General features: G+C 38.8%; 2 protein-coding genes across 2 annotated transcripts in view; both read left to right on the forward strand.

The window, feature by feature from the left end:
- The first annotated feature begins 12,401 nt into the window (after positions 1–12,401).
- The window catches only part of LOC126162116 (tubulin beta-1 chain-like), an 88,480-nt gene continuing 81,776 nt past the window's right edge, over positions 12,402–19,105 (forward strand). The window contains exon 1 of the mRNA XM_049918403.1: positions 12,402–12,506. The gene's annotated coding sequence lies outside the window, so the exon portion shown is untranslated. The remainder of the gene's footprint in view (positions 12,507–19,105) is intronic.
- The window catches only part of LOC126162118 (tubulin beta-1 chain-like), a 30,860-nt gene continuing 24,206 nt past the window's right edge, over positions 12,452–19,105 (forward strand). Inside the window, exons 1-2 of the mRNA XM_049918404.1 lie at positions 12,452–12,616; positions 12,851–13,315. Coding sequence (XP_049774361.1) covers positions 12,560–12,616; positions 12,851–13,315 — 522 coding nt within the window. The 5' untranslated portion in view covers positions 12,452–12,559. The remainder of the gene's footprint in view (positions 12,617–12,850; positions 13,316–19,105) is intronic.

Here is a 19,105-nt window from a genome sequence, read left to right on the forward strand (position 1 = left end):
TGTACCTCAAGGACCCACCACTTACAAATCCTGACTAAATATTCGTGTAATCATCATCTGGGGCGACAACACAGACTAACCCCCTTATAGAAGTGGTGTCAGCATGGGGATAATTGTGGACAATCTACAGTCCTGAAGAGGCGCAGTACAACATGAACTTCGAGTAGTAGCATCGTGATCATCTTCCGACTACGCGGGGCATCCATCCCTGGAATTCAGGTTGGTCTACTCCTGTTTGGCTAGAACACGAAAGGCAGTGATGAATTTTTATTTTGCATTTGAGTGACTCATTGGCGTTAAATTAGAGGAAATATTGCAATCCAGTCAAGAGTAACGTTGTCGATCTACAAACTGTTGTTAATGAACTACAAGAAGAGATTCGGCTGTTAAAGGCAGAAAGAAGCGATCGTAACGTTCCGAGAGACTTGTCAAACGATAGTTCATGCAGTACAAGTACAACTACAATAAATAATTTTTCATTATTCTCATTAGTACCAGTGTTTAGCGGGAAACACGAAGATGATGTGAAAGTGTTTTTTCGTAAACTTGAAGGTGCCGCCCTGTTAGGATCATGGACAGATTCCGATAAGATAGTGGTTGCCAAATTAAAAATTCAGGAAGCAGCACAAGATTTCATTAGCGCGGAGCCTACTTGCGTGAAAATAGAATATTACAATGAGTTTAGAACGATTGTTGTTCAGAGATTTAAACGTAAAAACGCGATCAGATTTTACAGAGAGCAGCTTCACAGTTTGCGAATGCGACGAGACGAATCTATCGAGCAGTTTGCAGACAGAATTTGAAACATCAACGCTCAAACGTACGAGTTAGTAGAAAACGAAAATGAAAATCGAATTCAGTTGTTCGAAGCCGACCAGAGAGCTTTGGACACATTGGTTCATGGGTTGCACGGAGAGGAAGTAAACAAAGCTGTTAGATTGGCGTGATGTAAAACGTTTCAGGAAGCAGTAGAATCAGCTGTCGGTTTCGTCGGAGCACTAATACGATCGAATGAGATGCAGAAACAAGAGCGTAGAGTTTTCAACACAACAGTACAATGCTACAGATGCAATAATCTGGGTCAGAAGCGTGAGGATTATAAAGAGAACTGAATCCGCTTTTATTGCGGGAAGCAGTGTCATGTTTCGAGAGAGTGTCGCAACAAGAAGAAAGGTAATGCGAACAACAGACAATCTGCCAGATCTTTAAGGGGGGTAGGACGTGAAACGGGCCGACTTGCAGCAGGAAAGGCCTCTCAGGACATTTTAATTTCCAGTGTCTATACTTTTACAAATAAATTCATAAAACTTTGTCAACATGATCAGAAAGGTTTCAGGATTCACACTCAATTCAGTGGAAGTTCGAAAACATAACGAAATAATTGTTTTTACGTGTCAAACTTCATCATCTTTTTCACTTGGTAATGGCAGCATTTGTTGCTATAGTACACTTTTTTTCGTAAGTTAGAGAGATTCTTCGATGAATTTTGCACAGCATACATACCATACTTACAGGTGTACGAAACTCTAGAATTTATTTAACTTATGAAAAAACAAATGGGCTGTTATATTTTAAACTTCATGTTTAGAAGAAACACAAATTTTATAGTTAATTACCTCAATTTTTACCACAGTTTTTAATAGATTTTGAAAATCCTAGAGTTTCATACACCTTTAAGTATGGTTTGTATGCTGTGCAAATTTCATCGAAGAATCTCTCTTACTTATGAAGAAAAGTGTACCTATAGCAACAAATGCAGTCATTAGGAAGTGAAAAAAACGATGAAATTTCAAATGTAAAAAAATACTTCGTTATGTTCTCGAACTCCACTGCTATGAGTGTGAATTCTAAATCCTTCCTGGTCATGCTGACAAAGTTTTATGAATTTATTTGTAAAAGTATAGACAGTGGAAATTAAAATGTCCTGTGGTGCCTCTCCTGCTCCAAGTCGGTCCGTTTGACGTCCTACCCCACTTAAACGAGTATGGGGACGTACGGGCCACCACTCCATCTGCCCCTTGCCAGAGACAGTGATTGCTGTTAGTTCCAGCGAAAATCAAACCGAAAATGACTTCGTGATAGGTGCTGTATATCATGGGAAAAACATCAAGCTACTTATTGACACAAGAGCACAGATCTCATTAATGTGGTGTTGCTTAGATAAACGGGATAAATTAAAACCGCCGCTATTAAATGTGCGAGGGGTAACGGAGGAAAGCTAAGTAACTATGGAGAAGTTGATGTATAATTAATTCTTAGCCAAGGCCAAGATAAAGGTGAAAATAAAGATAAATACACAGCAAGGGTGCAAGTAGTTTCAAATAACGAAACGCGTTCGACAGTGTACTTGGATTTGATTTCTTGTCCGTTAACGAGGCAGAGATATTTGTCGCAGAAAGAAAGATCAGACTAGGCTGTAGTAACTACAACCTAGGAAATCGTTCTTCGGATCGTACTCAAACGAGCAGCAGTACTGACGTCGTGGGAATGGACCGCCCAAACGATGGATCAGTTCAAACTGTCAGAGTCGATGTTCAAATTGATCAGCCTCAGCAAATTCCCAAGGGAGCAGGAAAGACAATCTACGTTGAAGTTAAGTCACCCCGATTGCAAGGAAGGAACTTTGTTATTAATTGAGCGATCTGAGAAAAGTGAGTTATTGGATACAATGCATTGTTATGTTGTTAGAAGTGCAGGTGTCACTATAATGGCGAGATAGAATGTCGCAAAAGTCCCGGTTGCGATAACGAATATGAGCAATGAGGATGTTGTTTTGCCACAAGGAACGAAAGTTGCTGAAGTGTCGAGTGTAAGTAAAAATGTCGTAAGACAGATTCCAGATGAGGTAACAAATGCTGCAGTTATAAACACAGATTTTTGTAACAGTACTGCAAAACTGCAACGAGGAGACGATGTTAATAATGAACTGAAGCGCATGATTTGGGAAAATATAGAGCATTTGACAGCAGATGAACAGAGGATTTTAGCGCCTGTTTGTTGGAGTATGCAGATTTATTCCGACAACGTGCAAATTTACCTGTCACTCATTTAGTTCAGCATCGTATTCATATAGGGAATGCTGCCACAATCACATTGAAACCTTACCGAATATCATTTAGTCAAAGGGAGTTGGTAGGAGACAAGGTTAAAGAATAATTAGAAGCTGGAATTATAAAACCAAGAGAACCTTCAGACTCACTGTGGTGTTCCCCTGTTGTAATTGTAAAGAAGAAATCAATTTCAGGAGAACCACAGTTCCGTTTTTGTGTTGATTACTGATCTTTGAATGCTGTGACTACACCCGATATTTACTCCTTACCAAATTTAATGGAAACCTTGGATTACTTGGCAGATGTCGAATTTTTTCAGTATGTGATTTGACAAGTGGTTATCACCAGTTAACAGTGCATCCAGATGATAAATAAAAAACTTCATTTGTAACAGCAACAGGAGTATGCAAGTAGCTTTATGTGCCATTTGGACTCCATAATGCTCCAGCTACCTTTCAACGCCTGATGGATTCAGTTTTACGAGGGCTCACCCCAACACAAGCACTTGTTTACTTTGATGATGTAATAATTTTTGGTGAAAACGTGAAGCAGCACACTGAGATACTACAAACTGTTTTCGAGTGTATAAGTAGTGCAAACCTCTCTTTATCAATAGATAAATGTCATTTTGCACAAAGTTAAGTTAACTACCTTGGTCATGTTTTAACCAGTGAAGGTGCTCCACCTGATCCAAAATTAATTGAAGATGTAAAGAATTTTCATAAACCACAGAATTTGAAAGAACTACAATCATTCTTGTGATTACCAAACATCTAAAGATGATTCATAGCCGGTTATGCGAATATAGCACGTCCAATGACGCAGCTACTGAAGAAAGGAGCCACATTTAATTGGTCAACATAATGCAAAAAGGCTATGGAAAACTTAAAACTGCTGTAACTGCGGCCCCAGTGTTAACCTCTCTGGATTTCAGTAAACCTTTTATTCTTTCAACCAATGTATCCAGCTTTGCCATAGATGCAATCTTGTCTCAAGAAGTTGATGGTCATGAACATCCAATCTCATTTGCTTCCAGACAATTAAGCAAAGCAGAATCTAATTATACTACTACTGAGAAGGAGCTTTGTGCTTTGGTTTCTGGTATAACACATAACAGATGTTTCTTAACAGGAAGAGAATTTACAGTTGTTACAGATCATGCCGCACTTAAATGGTTATTGAACTTAAAGGATCCAATGTCCAGATTAACAAGATGGCCATTAAGACTGAGTGAGTACCAGTTTAAGGTTATCCACCGACCTGGTAAACAACATGTGAATGCCGATACAATGAGTCGAAAAGTCAATGTTTGTGTTACAATAAGTCGAGAAGAAGAGTTAAAGGCAGCTCAAGAAGAAGATCCACAATGCAAATTATGGAAAAATGATCAACATTTTGTCGAACTAGATGGATTACTGTACAAAATCACTAGTAAAGGAAACTGCCTAGCTATTCCAGAAAGCATGAAAGAGCAGATCATGAGAGAACAACACGATTCTTTATTGTCAGGACATTGCAGTAAAAGAGCAACAAACATTAAAATAGCTAAAATGTTTTGGTGGCCAAGTTGCAAAGCTTAGATTAGATTAGATTAGTACTTGTTCCATAGATCATGAATACAACACTTCGTGATGATGTTGAATGTGTCAGGTTAATAAAAGGTGTCTATACAAAATATTACATTAGACAAAATATTACATGACACTCAATATTTTTTTGTGGGGGTTGGGAAATTACCCACTTACTATCTCCAAAAATTCATCTAATGAGTAGAAAGAGTTGCCATTAAGAAATTCTATTAATTTCCTTTTAAATGCTATATGGCTATCTGTCACACTTTTGATGCTATTAGGTAAATGACCAAAGACATTTGTGGCAGCATAATTTACCCCCTTCTGAGCCAAAGTTAGATTTAACCTTGAGTAGTGAAGATCATCCTTTCTCCTAGTGTTGGAGCCATGTACACTGCTATTACCTTTGAATTCGTTTGGATTGTTAATAACAAATTTCATAAGTGAATATACACTCCTGGAAATTGAAATAAGAACACCGTGAATTCATTGTCCCAGGAAGGGGAAACTTTATTGACACATTCCTGGGGTCAGATACATCACATGATCACACTGACAGAACCACAGGCACATAGACACAGGCAACAGAGCATGCACAATGTCGGCACTAGTACAGTGTATATCCACCTTTCGCAGCAATGCAGGCTGCTATTCTCCCATGGAGACGATCGTAGAGATGCTGGATGTAGTCCTGTGGAACGGCTTGCCATGCCATTTCCACCTGGCGCCTCAGTTGGACCAGCGTTCGTGCTGGACGTGCAGACCGCGTGAGACGACGCTTCATCCAGTCCCAAACATGCTCAATGGGGGACAGATCCGGAGATCTTGCTGGCCAGGGTAGTTGACTTACACCTTCTAGAGCACGTTGGGTGGCACGGGATACATGCGGACGTGCATTGTCCTGTTGGAACAGCAAGTTCGCTTGCCGGTCTAGGAATGGTAGAACGATGGGTTCGATGACGGTTTGGATGTACCGTGCACTATTCAGTGTCCCCTCGACGATCACCAGTGGTGTACGGCCACTGTAGGAGATCGCTCCCCACACCATGATGCCGGGTGTTGGCCCTGTGTGCCTCGGTCATATGCAGTCCTGATTATGGCGCTCACCTGCACGGCGCCAAACACGCATACGACCATCATTGGCACCAAGGCAGAAGCGACTCTCATCGCTGAAGACGACACGTCTCCATTCGTTCCTCCATTCACGCCTGTCGCGACACCACTGGAGGCGGGCTGCACGATGTTGGGGCGTGAGCGGAAGACGGCCTAACGGTGTGCGGGACCGTAGCCCAGCTTCATGGAGACGGTTGCGAATGGTCCTCGCCGATACCCCAGGAGCAACAGTGTCCCTAATTTGCTGGGAAGTGGCGGTGCGGTCCCTTACGGCACTGCGTAGGATCCTACGGTCTTGGCGTGCATCCGTGCGTCGCTGCGGTCCGGTCCCAGGTCGACGGGCACGTGCACCTTCCGCCGACCACTGGCGACAACATCGATGTACTGTGGAGACCTCACGCCCCACGAGTTGAGCAATTCGGCGGTACGTCCACCCGGCCTCCCGCAATCCCACTATACGCCCTCGCTCAACGTCCGTCAACTGCACATACGGTTCACGTCCACGCTGTCGCGGCATGCTACCAGTGTTAAAGACTGCGATGGAGCTCCGTATGCCACGGCAAACTGGCTGACACTGACGGCGGCGGTGCACAAATGCTGCGCAGCTAGCGCCATTCGACGGCCAACACCGCGGTTCCTGGTGTGTCCGCTGTGCCGTGCGTGTGATCATTGCTTGTACAGCCCTCTCGCAGTGTCCGGAGCAAGTATGGTGGGTCTGACACACCGGTGTCAATGTGTTCTTTTTTCCATTTCCAGGAGTGTATATATTGTGAGGCTACAGTGAAGATTTCTAGCTCTTTAAATAAGTGTCTGCAGGATGATCTTGGATGAACTCCTGCAATTATTCCGATTACACGCTTTAGTGCAATGAACACTCTTTTACTCAATGATGAGTTACCCCAGAATATGATGCCATTCGAAAGCAGAGAATGAAAATAGGCATGGTAAGCTAATTTACTCAGATGTATATCGCCAAAATTTGCAATGACCCTTAATTGCATAAGTAGCTGAACTCAAACGTTTTAGCAGATCCTCAGTGTGTTTTTTCCAGTTCAACCCCTCATCAACGCATACACCTAGAAATTTTGAATATTCTACCTTAGCTACCGATTTCTGATCGAAGTCTATATTTATTAATGGGGTCATTCTATTTACTGTGTGGAACTGTATATACTGTGTTTTGTCAAACTTTAATGAGAGCTCATTTGCAGAGAACCACTTAAAGATTTTCTGAAAAATATCATTTAAAATTTCACCAGTTAATTCTTGTCTGTCGGGTGTGATAGCTATACTTTGTACCAGCTTTGCATCTTCATGAATATAGAATGGCAAGTCATTAATATATATTAAGAACAGCAGAGAACCCAAGACCAAACCTTGCGGCACCCCACGTTTTCGAGTTTGTTTCACAGTCTCATTCCTGTAACAGACGGAACACTGTAGGAAAAAGTAGTGCGCCATTGCAAGAACTGCCAGAAACAAGTGAACCATTTGAACGAATAGGACTAGATGTCATAGTACCGTTGCCTAAGACTAAAGATTGAAACAAATACATATTGACAATATTATATCATTTCTCTAGATACCTTCTCATGATACCAATACCTGATCAGAGAGCTGAGACTATAGTTAAAGCTTTTGTAAAAGAATGGATTCTTAAGTTCAGATCACCATTAAGTATAATTAGTGATCAAGGAACGAATTTTATGAGTGAATTACTTAAACAGACTCTTAAGCTCATACAAATAACTCAGTTAAGGACTACACCCGCACACCCTGAAGGAAGTGGAAGAGTCGGGCGAGTCAACAGAACAATTATTAAAATGGTTAGCCATTATGTGAGCAGCAAACACGACAATTGGGATATCTGTTTACCGCACTTGGTAAGTTGTTATAATGCCAAAATGCACAGCTCAACTGGCCTAAGTCCATATGAGATCGTCTATGGAAGAAGAATGCATTCACCCTTGGACTTTGCACGATCGACTGTCGGAATCAGCAATGAACACGTAAGGGATCTAGCACGCAAGCTAAAGGAAGCATGGAGGGGAGAGAAACAGTGGAATCATCAATCCTTTCTTCAGAAAGCAAGACAACTCGACCGCCAAGCAGCAATGCGACAGTATTGAGTTGGAGATCTGAGCAATGTGGTGTTAGGGAACAGTCAAGTCAAAAAGTTTAAGAAGTTCTGGAAAGGACCATATCCAATCTTGGAGGTATTGTCGCCAGTCGCTCTTAAGCTCCAACTGCCGTTTCGTTCGATTGTTGTTCATGTCAATTGTGTAGAGCCATTTCTGAGTAGATTTCCTGTAGTATCACAAGAAGACCAGGACCGACCGAGCGGCAGGCCTGCTGTTCTCAAACCCAGGTCGCAGTCCTGACTTCGATGCCGAGGCATCGTCACATTCCAAGCGATCCTGTTCCAGCCACCCCTACAATCTGCATAAACCTGTGTAGTGTGTGAGAGAGCAATGCGTGTGTTTATTTCAGCCATGTCCTTATTTGAGTATGTTGTGAAAATTTAGTATTGAAGCTATTACACGAGTGCACAAGTGAAACTAAACCTTTATTCCACAGGTTACCCCAAGAAACTCATTTATTTTATGTTCATTGTTAACTGTAGTATTGAGAACTAATTAACCATGTTCATTTTTATTCTAATGCTTGCTGTGATAGCATATTCTACTAATGCTGTAGTAATAGTACCATAGAGTACAGGTGTTTTATTTGAATCTCGATCAGTCGTGGTAATTTCAACAAGTAATACAAAACTTGCCCTCAAGTACAATCTGAGTGAAATCCAGCAACTGTTCAATTCTGTAAAGAAGCAAATTCACTTAATTCGGTCTTTTAAGGGCAATGATACAATTTTGGAAATGGATACATCTTGGTATAATAACTGGATCACAGCCAAAATGCAGGTAGAGTCTACATTTGCTAATTATGAACAAGAGATTTACTGTTTTTTAAAGCTTTAGCCACATAAAACTTTAATTACGGATAAACAAGCCTGGTTTGATTTTGGAGGGAGTATCCTTCATACTGTATTTGGTACTTTAACTAGTCGAGGTCTACTGGAAGACAAAGGCGAAATATTAGCTCTTGAACAACAGTCCAGTACAGATTCAAGTAACCTCTCTAATGAAATTATCATATTAAAGAATATGCAAAGAACCATTACTAACTACACAGGTTTCATTGAACAGACTGTAAAGCAATTTATCTCACATTTCCACGTACTTCGTAATGAAACGAGCACAAATATCCAAGTACTATTCCAAGGATTAAATGCTATGACTTAGATTTAAACATTCTTTTGTTAAGGATTACTCATAGTTTATAAAATGCTAGAATTGATGCCCTTAATTTAAGAACAGCCTTAGAAAGTAGTTCAAATGACTGTCTGAGCAGCATACTACTACATCCAGAACAATTTTTACAGATCCTACTATCAATGGAACGAAAGCTAGATGCAGCATATACCATGATTTACCCTGTTAACTCTTTCAATTTACATGCTTACTATAAGTTAACCACCACACACTCCTTAATGATTGAAATGCATTAACTGTTATTGTTTTTATTCCCATTGCTAGATCGAAGCATAATTTTGAAATGTATAAGATTTATGCTTACCCTGTGAAATGGAGACAGGCAGGTATAATTGTAAAGTATGTACTGAATGATTATCTACTGATAAGCAAGGATTGAAGGTATATTGTGTCCCTAAATGAAAATGATTTTCGTATGTGTAAAGGTAGTCATAAGTTAATTTGAATCTGCAGTGTTCTTAGACAGTTGAGTGTACAGCTGTGATAAAGAATTATTTATGAATCATTAATTTCCTAAACGATGTTCTGAAGGTATGATTTTCTCATTTAACTCCACCCTTGATGTCACATTTACATGTAAAAACTATGATACACCTTAGCAACAGGCAGATTCCATATTCCCAGATTTCCAGAAAGTGTTTCACATGGTGCCCCACTGCAGACTGTTACTAAAGGTCTGAGCATACAGAATGCGTTCCTAGATATGTGAATGGGTCGATGATTTTTCAAATATTACAACCCGGTACATTGTCCTGCTTGGCGAGTGTTCATCAGAGACAAAAGCATATCCAGGAGTGCCCCAGTGAAGTGTTATAGGATTGCTCTTATTTTCTCTACTCGTAAATGATCTGATGGATGTAGTGAGCACCAATTTTTTACTGTTTACTGCTGATGCAGTAGTACATGGGAAAGTATGGTCGGTGAGTGAATGTAGAAGAATTCATGATAGCTTAGACAGAGTTTCTATTTGGTTTGATGAATGACAGCTTGCTCTAGATGTATAACGATAGAAGTAAATGCAAATCAGTAGAAAAACAATTATGTGTTGTTTGAATAAAGTATTAGTGGTGTGACACTTGACACAGTCACATAGGTTAAATGTCTAGGCATAACACTGCAAAGTTTTCTATTAAATTGAGTATTTATGTAGCTGCTTAAAGACAGGAACTGGAGATATGCCTACAATGCTTGTGACATTAATAAAAATGAAACATATTCGTTGATAAAGTCATTACCTAGTTTGAAAACTGTTTTTCTCTTAAATTAACGCAGATTAAATAGAAGTCTGTAACCAGACCATGGATTGCTCAAGGTTTAAAGCTGTGTTATAGGGCAAAAAAGGACTCTGTATGTTTTATGCAGGATCAGCTCCAATGTTGGTGACAAACCATCACACGGAATGCTACAGAATATCAAAGAAAATAACACAGACATTTAAGCAAACACACTAAGAGAAGTAGATAGCAAGATCCTAATCATACTAGACCCTTAACTGTATAAACGTCTGTATATGTGAATCACTTTATTTCTGTTGTTCTTAAATTGTAATACCAAGTGTCTTGTTACATTAGTTTTTGATGGTGGTTGTGACCTGAAAGAATAGTAAAAGAAGACTTCTGAGTTTGCTATGGTTTCACCCTTTAAATCAGTGGTCATGAAACTACTGCCTGCAGGTCACATGCAGTGTCAATCAAGTATCATGTAGCGCACAGTCCTCAGTCATTTATTATAATAACACATATTTAGCAATGAAATGCTGAAACCAAAAACATCTACTAACTTGAAAAGGTTCTTAAGAGTATAGTTTTTCTGCTTCGTTACCAAAAAACAATAATACTTACAGTAACAGTAATATTTTGACAGGTGTTAATTTAAATTGACATTGGTGAATTCGCCAGTGAGATAAGTAAAGCTGACCACTTACTTCAAGGACGGCTGGGTAAGTAGCGTAGTCACTGCGAAATTAGAGGATGTAGTAAGGGGAATGTTTCTTCGTATATCTTCCACTACTGACAACTGATGAGCATGCCCAACTCGAACTGATCAGTTACATTGGTATACATTTCAAACGGAAGTAACATGGATTCATGTATGTGCATTGTTGAGAGGGTCATCCTCAAATGTGTTACAAATTTGTAACAAGGAATATGAAATTAAATTAACACTTTTGTAATACAAAACAATAAGTAGAAGAAACATGTTATTAAAAGCATTTGTGATTGTGTCTCATATTGTAAAATGCATTTAAATATAACTACAATTACTGTGACTCTTTAAGCTTCCCCAGCAGATATGATGTAAATAGTCTTTACGAGTTTGCCACCGGATGATGTTGTGAAAATTCGACAATATAAACCTCAGAACAACAGTTTGACGTCTTCAGGAGGTTCAACCTTGCTGGTGGCTAGGTATGACTGACTGTATGCGCACATCGACGCCGCTGTGTATAGAACACGCATGCGAAGAATGTGCAAGTGCAGGAATCACACATGCACAGTGATTTACAGATAGATGACACCATACTAAAGAGCCCTCTGCCAGATATCGCAGAGTGTCCCTCCTGCTCTTGGACTGTACACTATGTTAACTAACAGTGCAGCCAAATGTTAGTCACTAAAAGATCATACTAGACCAATGTTCTGACTAGTCAGTTATCAAAAAATCGTGATTGTCTGGTAATGATTTAATAGCAAATAATGCAGGGTTCCAGGCTGTGCTCAGTTGAAATCCCTGTTGATGAGATTGTCCTTCCTTAAAGATGCAATCCAAGAAAGATAATGCTGTGGATAAAACTTTCCACGTTTCATAAATCGTGCATTGTCCTGTATTCAGACAGTGTTCTGGAACTGTCGACTTCTCTGATTGACATAGACGTCTATGATGCTGATGTGCATCACATCTATCTTGTATTGTGTGACATGTGTGGCCTTTATATGTTGCCCCACATTGACAAGGAATGGCATCGACAATGGAATGTCAGCACAGCATCACCACCCTTAGCATAGTACTGAATGCAGAAGTGAGGTAGTAACATATCGTTTGTGATTAATATAGTTTTAAGATTTTATCAGAGTTTCAAGAACAAGTAATAAGAAGTTTATTAAATGCGAAAGTTAATAGCGCAGAATCCACTACTATAAATTGTGTGAGCGCAGAAGCAACAGTTTGACTTCTGGTACTAGCAGACTAGACAGCATTCCTCGACTAGCATCATTGACAAGACTGTCTGTCCGTGAAACTGTGACCTCAGCGTCGTTTTTCGTTGTCGGTCTGCGCGACGCCTGCCATTTGAAATGCGTTGTGACTGTTCCGACGTGTTTTCTGTGTCAATCGACTTCCATCAAGCGGGCAAGATTTGTTTCGCTGTTGGCAACACTGCACCACTTTGAACCATGTTGACGATTGACCTTTATCCCGCGTTCGAAATCTGTGTTTGCGAGGTGGTACTGGTGAGATAATAAGTTGTGTGATTTTGAGTTGCAAATTATTCAATATGAGGGAAATTGTTCATATACAGGCCGGGCAATGCGGCAACCAAATTGGAGCTAAGGTATCGTATAGTTTCCATGCAAATTAGTTTCCACTGAACAGTTAATTAGTTCGTAGACGATTCCTACAATTAGAAGTTGGAACCAACGTGTGACAAGTAACTTTAGTTAATCAAAAATATAGATTTGTTCATTGTTAGGAGCATAATTGCTTTCACATGCTTACTTTTTTTGCTTGAAACAAGAATTACCAACTAGTCCATCGGTTTCATGTGATAATGTGCACAATTTTTCAGTTCTGGGAAATCATATCGGATGAACATGGCATTGACCCAACGGGTTCATACCATGGGGATTCAGATTTACAACTGGAACGAGCTGATGTATACTACAACCTTGCATCTGGTGGGAAATATGTCCCACGTGCGATTTTGGTTGACTTGGAGCCAGGGACAATGGATTCTGTACGTTCAGGACCCTTTGGCCAGCTTTTTCGACCAGACAACTTTGTTTTCGGACAAAGTGGAGCTGGAAACAACTGGGCGAAAGGCCATTACACAGAAGGTGCCGAACTTGTAGATTCAGTACTTGACGTGGTACGGAAAGAAGCCGAAAGCTGTGACTGTCTGCAAGGCTTTCAGCTTACACATTCCTTGGGTGGCGGCACCGGTTCAGGCATGGGCACACTGCTTATTTCAAAAATTCGTGAAGAATACCCCGATAGAATTATGAATACTTACTCAGTTGTGCCTTCACCGAAGGTGAGTTGATTAAAATTAATTTTTTTTGTATTTTAATGCTAATTATTAAGTCCTGTTACAGTGAATAATTGCTAAGATAATTGCACTGTTATGTAAGCATTGTATTAATATGCAGGAAACCGGTATGCAAGCAAATTTTTATCAAGTTTCAAATTGTATAAGTGTAAACAATGGCTCTTACCCTTTGTTGTGAAGGGCTATCACGTGGGTAGAGGAGATACAAATATGCTAATTACATGTGAAATACAATATTTGTTGACTTGTTTCTAATTAAATAATTTTTATTCACGAAATGTGTAAATACTTCTCGTAATCGTAAATGAGTGTCGAATACAATATATGCGTTCTGTAGAAACTCGTTTCGGCTGAGGTAATATAGAGTTGTATGTTAGCTTGGGCACCATAGAATGGTCTCTCGCAGCATATTGGGCATTGCAGGTACACTAATACTGAATAGTAATATGTGCTGAGCACTTTTTAATATTGACCCTTTTTAAATTTACTTCTGTTACAGACATTCAGTATTTCATTATCTTTGTACAGTTTTACTATATGCTAGTCTTCATGTGCTCATGCTAAATATTTTTATGACATTAGGACTGTGTCCAGCTTTATATCAGATTCTCTAATGTTTAAATAAACCATTCCTTTGTTACACATGTTGAACCTCCAAGTTAGAAAGTGTATTACTAATCACACTTTCAATGAGTGTGGGGTGCTGGGAGTGGATGTTTTCAGTAGCACATTGGCTTGAGACAAGCCCCCCTACATGTAGCCAAATTAAAGCTTATAAACTGAATCAGTGTGTAAATGGTACAGCTTTGCAGAAGTGACAAGATAATTATTAGCTTCCAGGACCAGTTCAGGCAGTCCAGGAAAAAATGTTACTGTCACAGACGTAACTGTCACATTGTATTTTAAAGTGGACTAAGTGAGGAACGTGTAATTCTTTTTCAAAAAAAAAAAAAAAATCTGCTCAGAGATACAGCCCTGAAAAGTTGACACTGCACATACCATTTGGGAGAGTTGAATTTTGGAAAAATTTTAAAATGCTTTGTCTCTGGAACAATTCCTTTATGATTACAAAGAGTTACTTCTTTTACTGTCGCCTTTCGATTTTTTTTTTATAATTTAGAGAATAAATTTTTCAAAAATGCCAGTCCAGAAAAGTTTGACACTATTTATGTTAATTAGTATATTGTAGTAGCTACCAAATTCTCAGTTAATGAGCTTCCACTATTGTTGAACAGGTTTTTATGAAAAACTGAAATTTTTGCCTTATCTAAAACCTGCTTTATTACTAAATTATTACATAAGTCTCATACAAATCATAACCTAGCCATATTTAACATAATTTTAATTTTGAAAGATGAGGAAGAGACCCATTTTTCAAGCATTTTAAATGGTTCCAAAATGTACGTGAAATGTGAAGAGTTATGGGTTTCCATTTGTACAATTTCTGTGCAATCTGTTTTGTACTGAAATTAGCCAGTCAACATTCTAAAAATATGTTCCACTGCTTCAGTATCCTCCTCTAATATAGAGTGATGACTTTGGTAAACCAATACGGACTGGAACACTTAGTGTTAAAGACATTATAAAAAGGAAGTGAGCTCTGATGGCATTGTTGCTGTCCTTCAGCTAGAAACCTATACCCAGTGGTACCATATAAAGGTTCACTACAATTTCATTTAACTTACAACTGATGTCTAATCTCTGCAATCCACTTGTCACAGTCATACATGCATATGGGTGTGTAAGATTTCACGACTCGTAAAATCCTCAGCAATCTGAATCTCATCTTTATTTGGTCTGGAAAGATGGTTTTGGAGCATGGTGCTTCAGCAGGCCGCCTACATCACAAGGCCCATTCCCATGATCAGTAGCATTGTATACCCAGTCAGTTGGCACAAGCAAGTTACTCAATTCAAACAGCTGGTAATGATTTTCAAAATGACTAAGAGCACCATCAGAAATGACTTTCTCTGCCTCTGTTTTCAGTTAAAGAATTTTATGCATTGATGACAGACCATTTGCTGAGTCATGTCCTGTGTCATCACTTACAACTGTACCAATTGCAGTTTTGTTTTGAAAATATTTCACTCCTGTAAAAATTGAAAGATGGTCATAACTCCAATGATAACCTTGTACTTGTTGTGGGAGAATTACAGACCAGTTCTCAGCAGGATTACCTAAACATTATTCTTCAGCCTGTACACACTATTTCACTTGTGTAATGTGCTGTTGCAATTTCTTCAGATGCTGGTATGTTACTGCTTTCACTGACCAGTTACAAAGTTCATCAGTGCAACTGTCAAAGCCAACAGTTTTCTGAATTAGTTTATTTTCCTCCCATGCTGCATATGTAATTTTTGCAGAGTTATCTGCTATGTATTCCAGGCCAAGTGTCTTTACAGACAGTGTTCCTTTTCCAGGGCAGTCACCACACCATACATTGAACAAACATGTATCTCGCTTTGTCACAGACTACTAATGACTTCACATGCCCTACCAAGATGTGATATGTCCCATGCTCCAGTAAGTTCTTCAGTCACCACACAAAGTTCAAAATTTGCGCAGTACACACACAAACAGACATCTCTAGGTGGGTGTGGAACTACCCACTTAGGTCGTAGTGCATAAAATTTTGATTTTCCAGTATGTGAAGTTGTATAGTTGCTCTTATAAATTGCAAAAGCTTCTTTAATACTGCAAGTCACGTACGTCTTACACAAATTTTTGACCTTCAGCTGTTATAGTGTCTCTTTGGTGGCTCTCTGGCAAAAACAGTCCCATTTATCTTCCAGATAAATTGACTGCACTATTTGAACTTGAGCTGCTTCTACAGGATGACCATAATAGGGATCTGGTGTTCCAAAGACTCCCCTTAGAGACGTCACATTTCTAAATTTGTCTACCATGTACTTCAATACTTGGTTAATGTGGTTCAAAATGGTTTTATTTGAAAAGTCTCTGGAATAATAATTAAAACTTGCACCTTTTTACTGTATGATGCACAATATTCAACAGCTGAATTGATATTTGTAAAACATTCCTAGCTAGAGGTGCAAGAATGCATTGGTTCATTTTCCTCTGAAGATGGAATTTCTACTTTGAAAAGTGTTGTCTGTTTTCATGTGTGTTCATCCATAGTAATTTCTCTGTGCCTTCTTGATGCATAGAGCTTATGACTCGACTTCAGTGACCACGGTTTCTTAACAGGCCTAACACCTAGCTCTGTAGATGACTGATTCAGGGTATTTAATTCACCCTTTATTGATCCAAAATCTGCATCATCTGGACCATGGGTGGCTTCACCTTGTTCAGATACTATCATTGTTAAATTCTGTCAAAACTTTTAGAACACAAAAAATCGTCACTGGAAACATCTTCTGTTTGGAAAGGTCTTCAAATCAAATGAGAACACTTATTCCCAACCTGAACAAAGTTTTTTTTTTTAATAAGAAAATATTCAGTACGCTTCACTCTCCTGTGGCCCCAGTCGGAAGACATTTCAAACAGTCCTTTTTCACAAAACACACTGCAATTGTCAGCTGGCAAATCCTCACAAAAACACAGAACTCACTGGATTGTCTGATTTCTTAAAGCCTCTCCAGTAAACAAATCACTAAACAATACAGAAACCTGTAGTGAACAACTACAGCAAAGTGTGTCCACAGCTTGCAGTCGCGTTTTCTCTTCCCAAGCACAGGGTTCTGGGTTCGTTTCCTGGTGGGGTCAGGGATTTTTTACCTGCCTCAAGGTGCCTGAGTGTTTGTGTTGTCCTCATCATTCATGAATGTGACGAGGTTGCAATGAGCAAAGGTTGGGAATTTGTTCGGTTGCTGATAAACGTGCAGTTGAGTGCCCCACAAAGCAATCATCATCACAACAAAGTGTAAGAAATATCTGTATCAATGAAGGTGAAAAGAAATAACTGCAACAAAGAAAGTGATAAGAAATAACTGCAACAAAGACAATAGAAATAAACATTGTAACAAGGAAATTAGTGAGAAACAACTACAGTGAAGACATACAGTACCCCTGAAAGTTAAAAAAGACAGATTTTGTAAAATAAAACCTGTCCAACTTAAAAGTGGAAGCTGTCTTTTACAGAGAAAATAGTACTACATGGTACTAATCAACAGAAAGAAAACTCAAGCAGGAAAGAGCATTAAAATTAAAGAACAAGAATGTAATTTATATTGTGACTCATGTTACAAATTTGGTACATCCTGTTGCTGATGTTCATTTTAGATCAAAAGTGTCCTCAAACTATTAAAAGTCTGGATCTAGTTTTTATCACAGAAAATGCATATTAGGTTGGCACTCAAATGACAGTTGCAGATTTTTAAAAATATTTATACCATGTAAATCACTGTAATATATTGAAAAGAGCATGTGACTAAATGTTATGTGACTTGTTACTTGCTACTTACTGCCAGAAAAACTTCATGCAAGCAGAGAAATGAAAATGTTATTTACCAAATAAGATAAACTTAACATTTCACTTTTTAACCATTATAAAAAATTATAAGGGCATGACATCTGGGGAAAATAGTGTAAATTCAATGAGAAGGACTGAAAATCACTTGCATTGACATCAGGTGGATCCATTTCCTTTATAATTTTGTCCTGTGTGAACAGATTTTCATCACATTTTGCATGCCATTTCCAATAGTGACCAGCATGCTCCATTGCACTGATCAGTAAGAATTTCAAAAAATTGCATGTACTTCTCCAGTATAGAATTTACCATCATGTTCTACTTTGTGCCTGTCTCAAATTTTCACCCTTTCTCTAGTTCCTTCAGTATGATGATCTGCAACAGGGAAATTCTTTGTAGACAGCAGATATGTTTGTAGTACTCCTTTCTTATAGAAAAAGCAGTGAATGATTTTTGTTTCGTGCTGATGATGCTAAAGAAAATATTTGTGCCAGATTAAGTTTCAGTGATTTCTTGAATTTCATCAGTAGACATATGACAAACCTGCATAGTTGTGGTACTTGCAGCTGCCTGAGCAAAAGTTAATGCATCATCAACTATGAATTTTCACTTCAGACGAGAAACTGAATGCCACAGTAACACAGTGAAATTACTAACTTGTGTTTTTGATAAACAGAAATGTAATTTTCAGCAGAGTCAATATGCAGCAATGCAGACTCCTTATCTTGGCTCAGAACCATTTCCTTTTGCTGATAATAAGATGCAGACTGAGCTCTTTTGTATAGCGATGAACAAGAAACTGGAATTATGCAAATTTTGTATTTCACTATATATGACTTCAATAATGTTAGAATTGTTTTGTTCCATCTTCCAAATATACCATGATAAATTCACAATTTCCAGCTCATCAGTTTCATAAGCTTCTTTGAAATCTCTACCATTTTGACAATTCATTCATTCAGTCAACAAAGCTCACTGGATAGGTTGCTTATGATGGCTGATAACAATATGTTGCCATAAGCTGGAATATAATCATGTTTTTCTTTTTTTTCATTCTTTTCTCTAATCACTATTGTGTCCTTACGGCTTGATCGGCAACTGACGTCAAGACTGTAGAAACTAGTTACCAAGTATCTAGTTTCAGAACTGAGGTCTCAATTTTGTGTACTACTGCCATGACTGGGTCTTTCAGACTTTCCATCTGATGAATTTCCACACAAGTCCTGAACAGATCAAGAACAACTAAGATTTTACATCGTGATGATGGCAAGCAACGATCAGCTCGAGCCATGGCTTTACCTAGAGCACTATGTGACTTACGCGGTGAAAAACGATCTTTACTA

The sequence above is a fragment of the Schistocerca cancellata genome, chromosome 2 (genome assembly GCF_023864275.1).
Source record: "Schistocerca cancellata isolate TAMUIC-IGC-003103 chromosome 2, iqSchCanc2.1, whole genome shotgun sequence".
Lineage (NCBI taxonomy): Eukaryota > Metazoa > Arthropoda > Insecta > Orthoptera > Acrididae > Schistocerca > Schistocerca cancellata.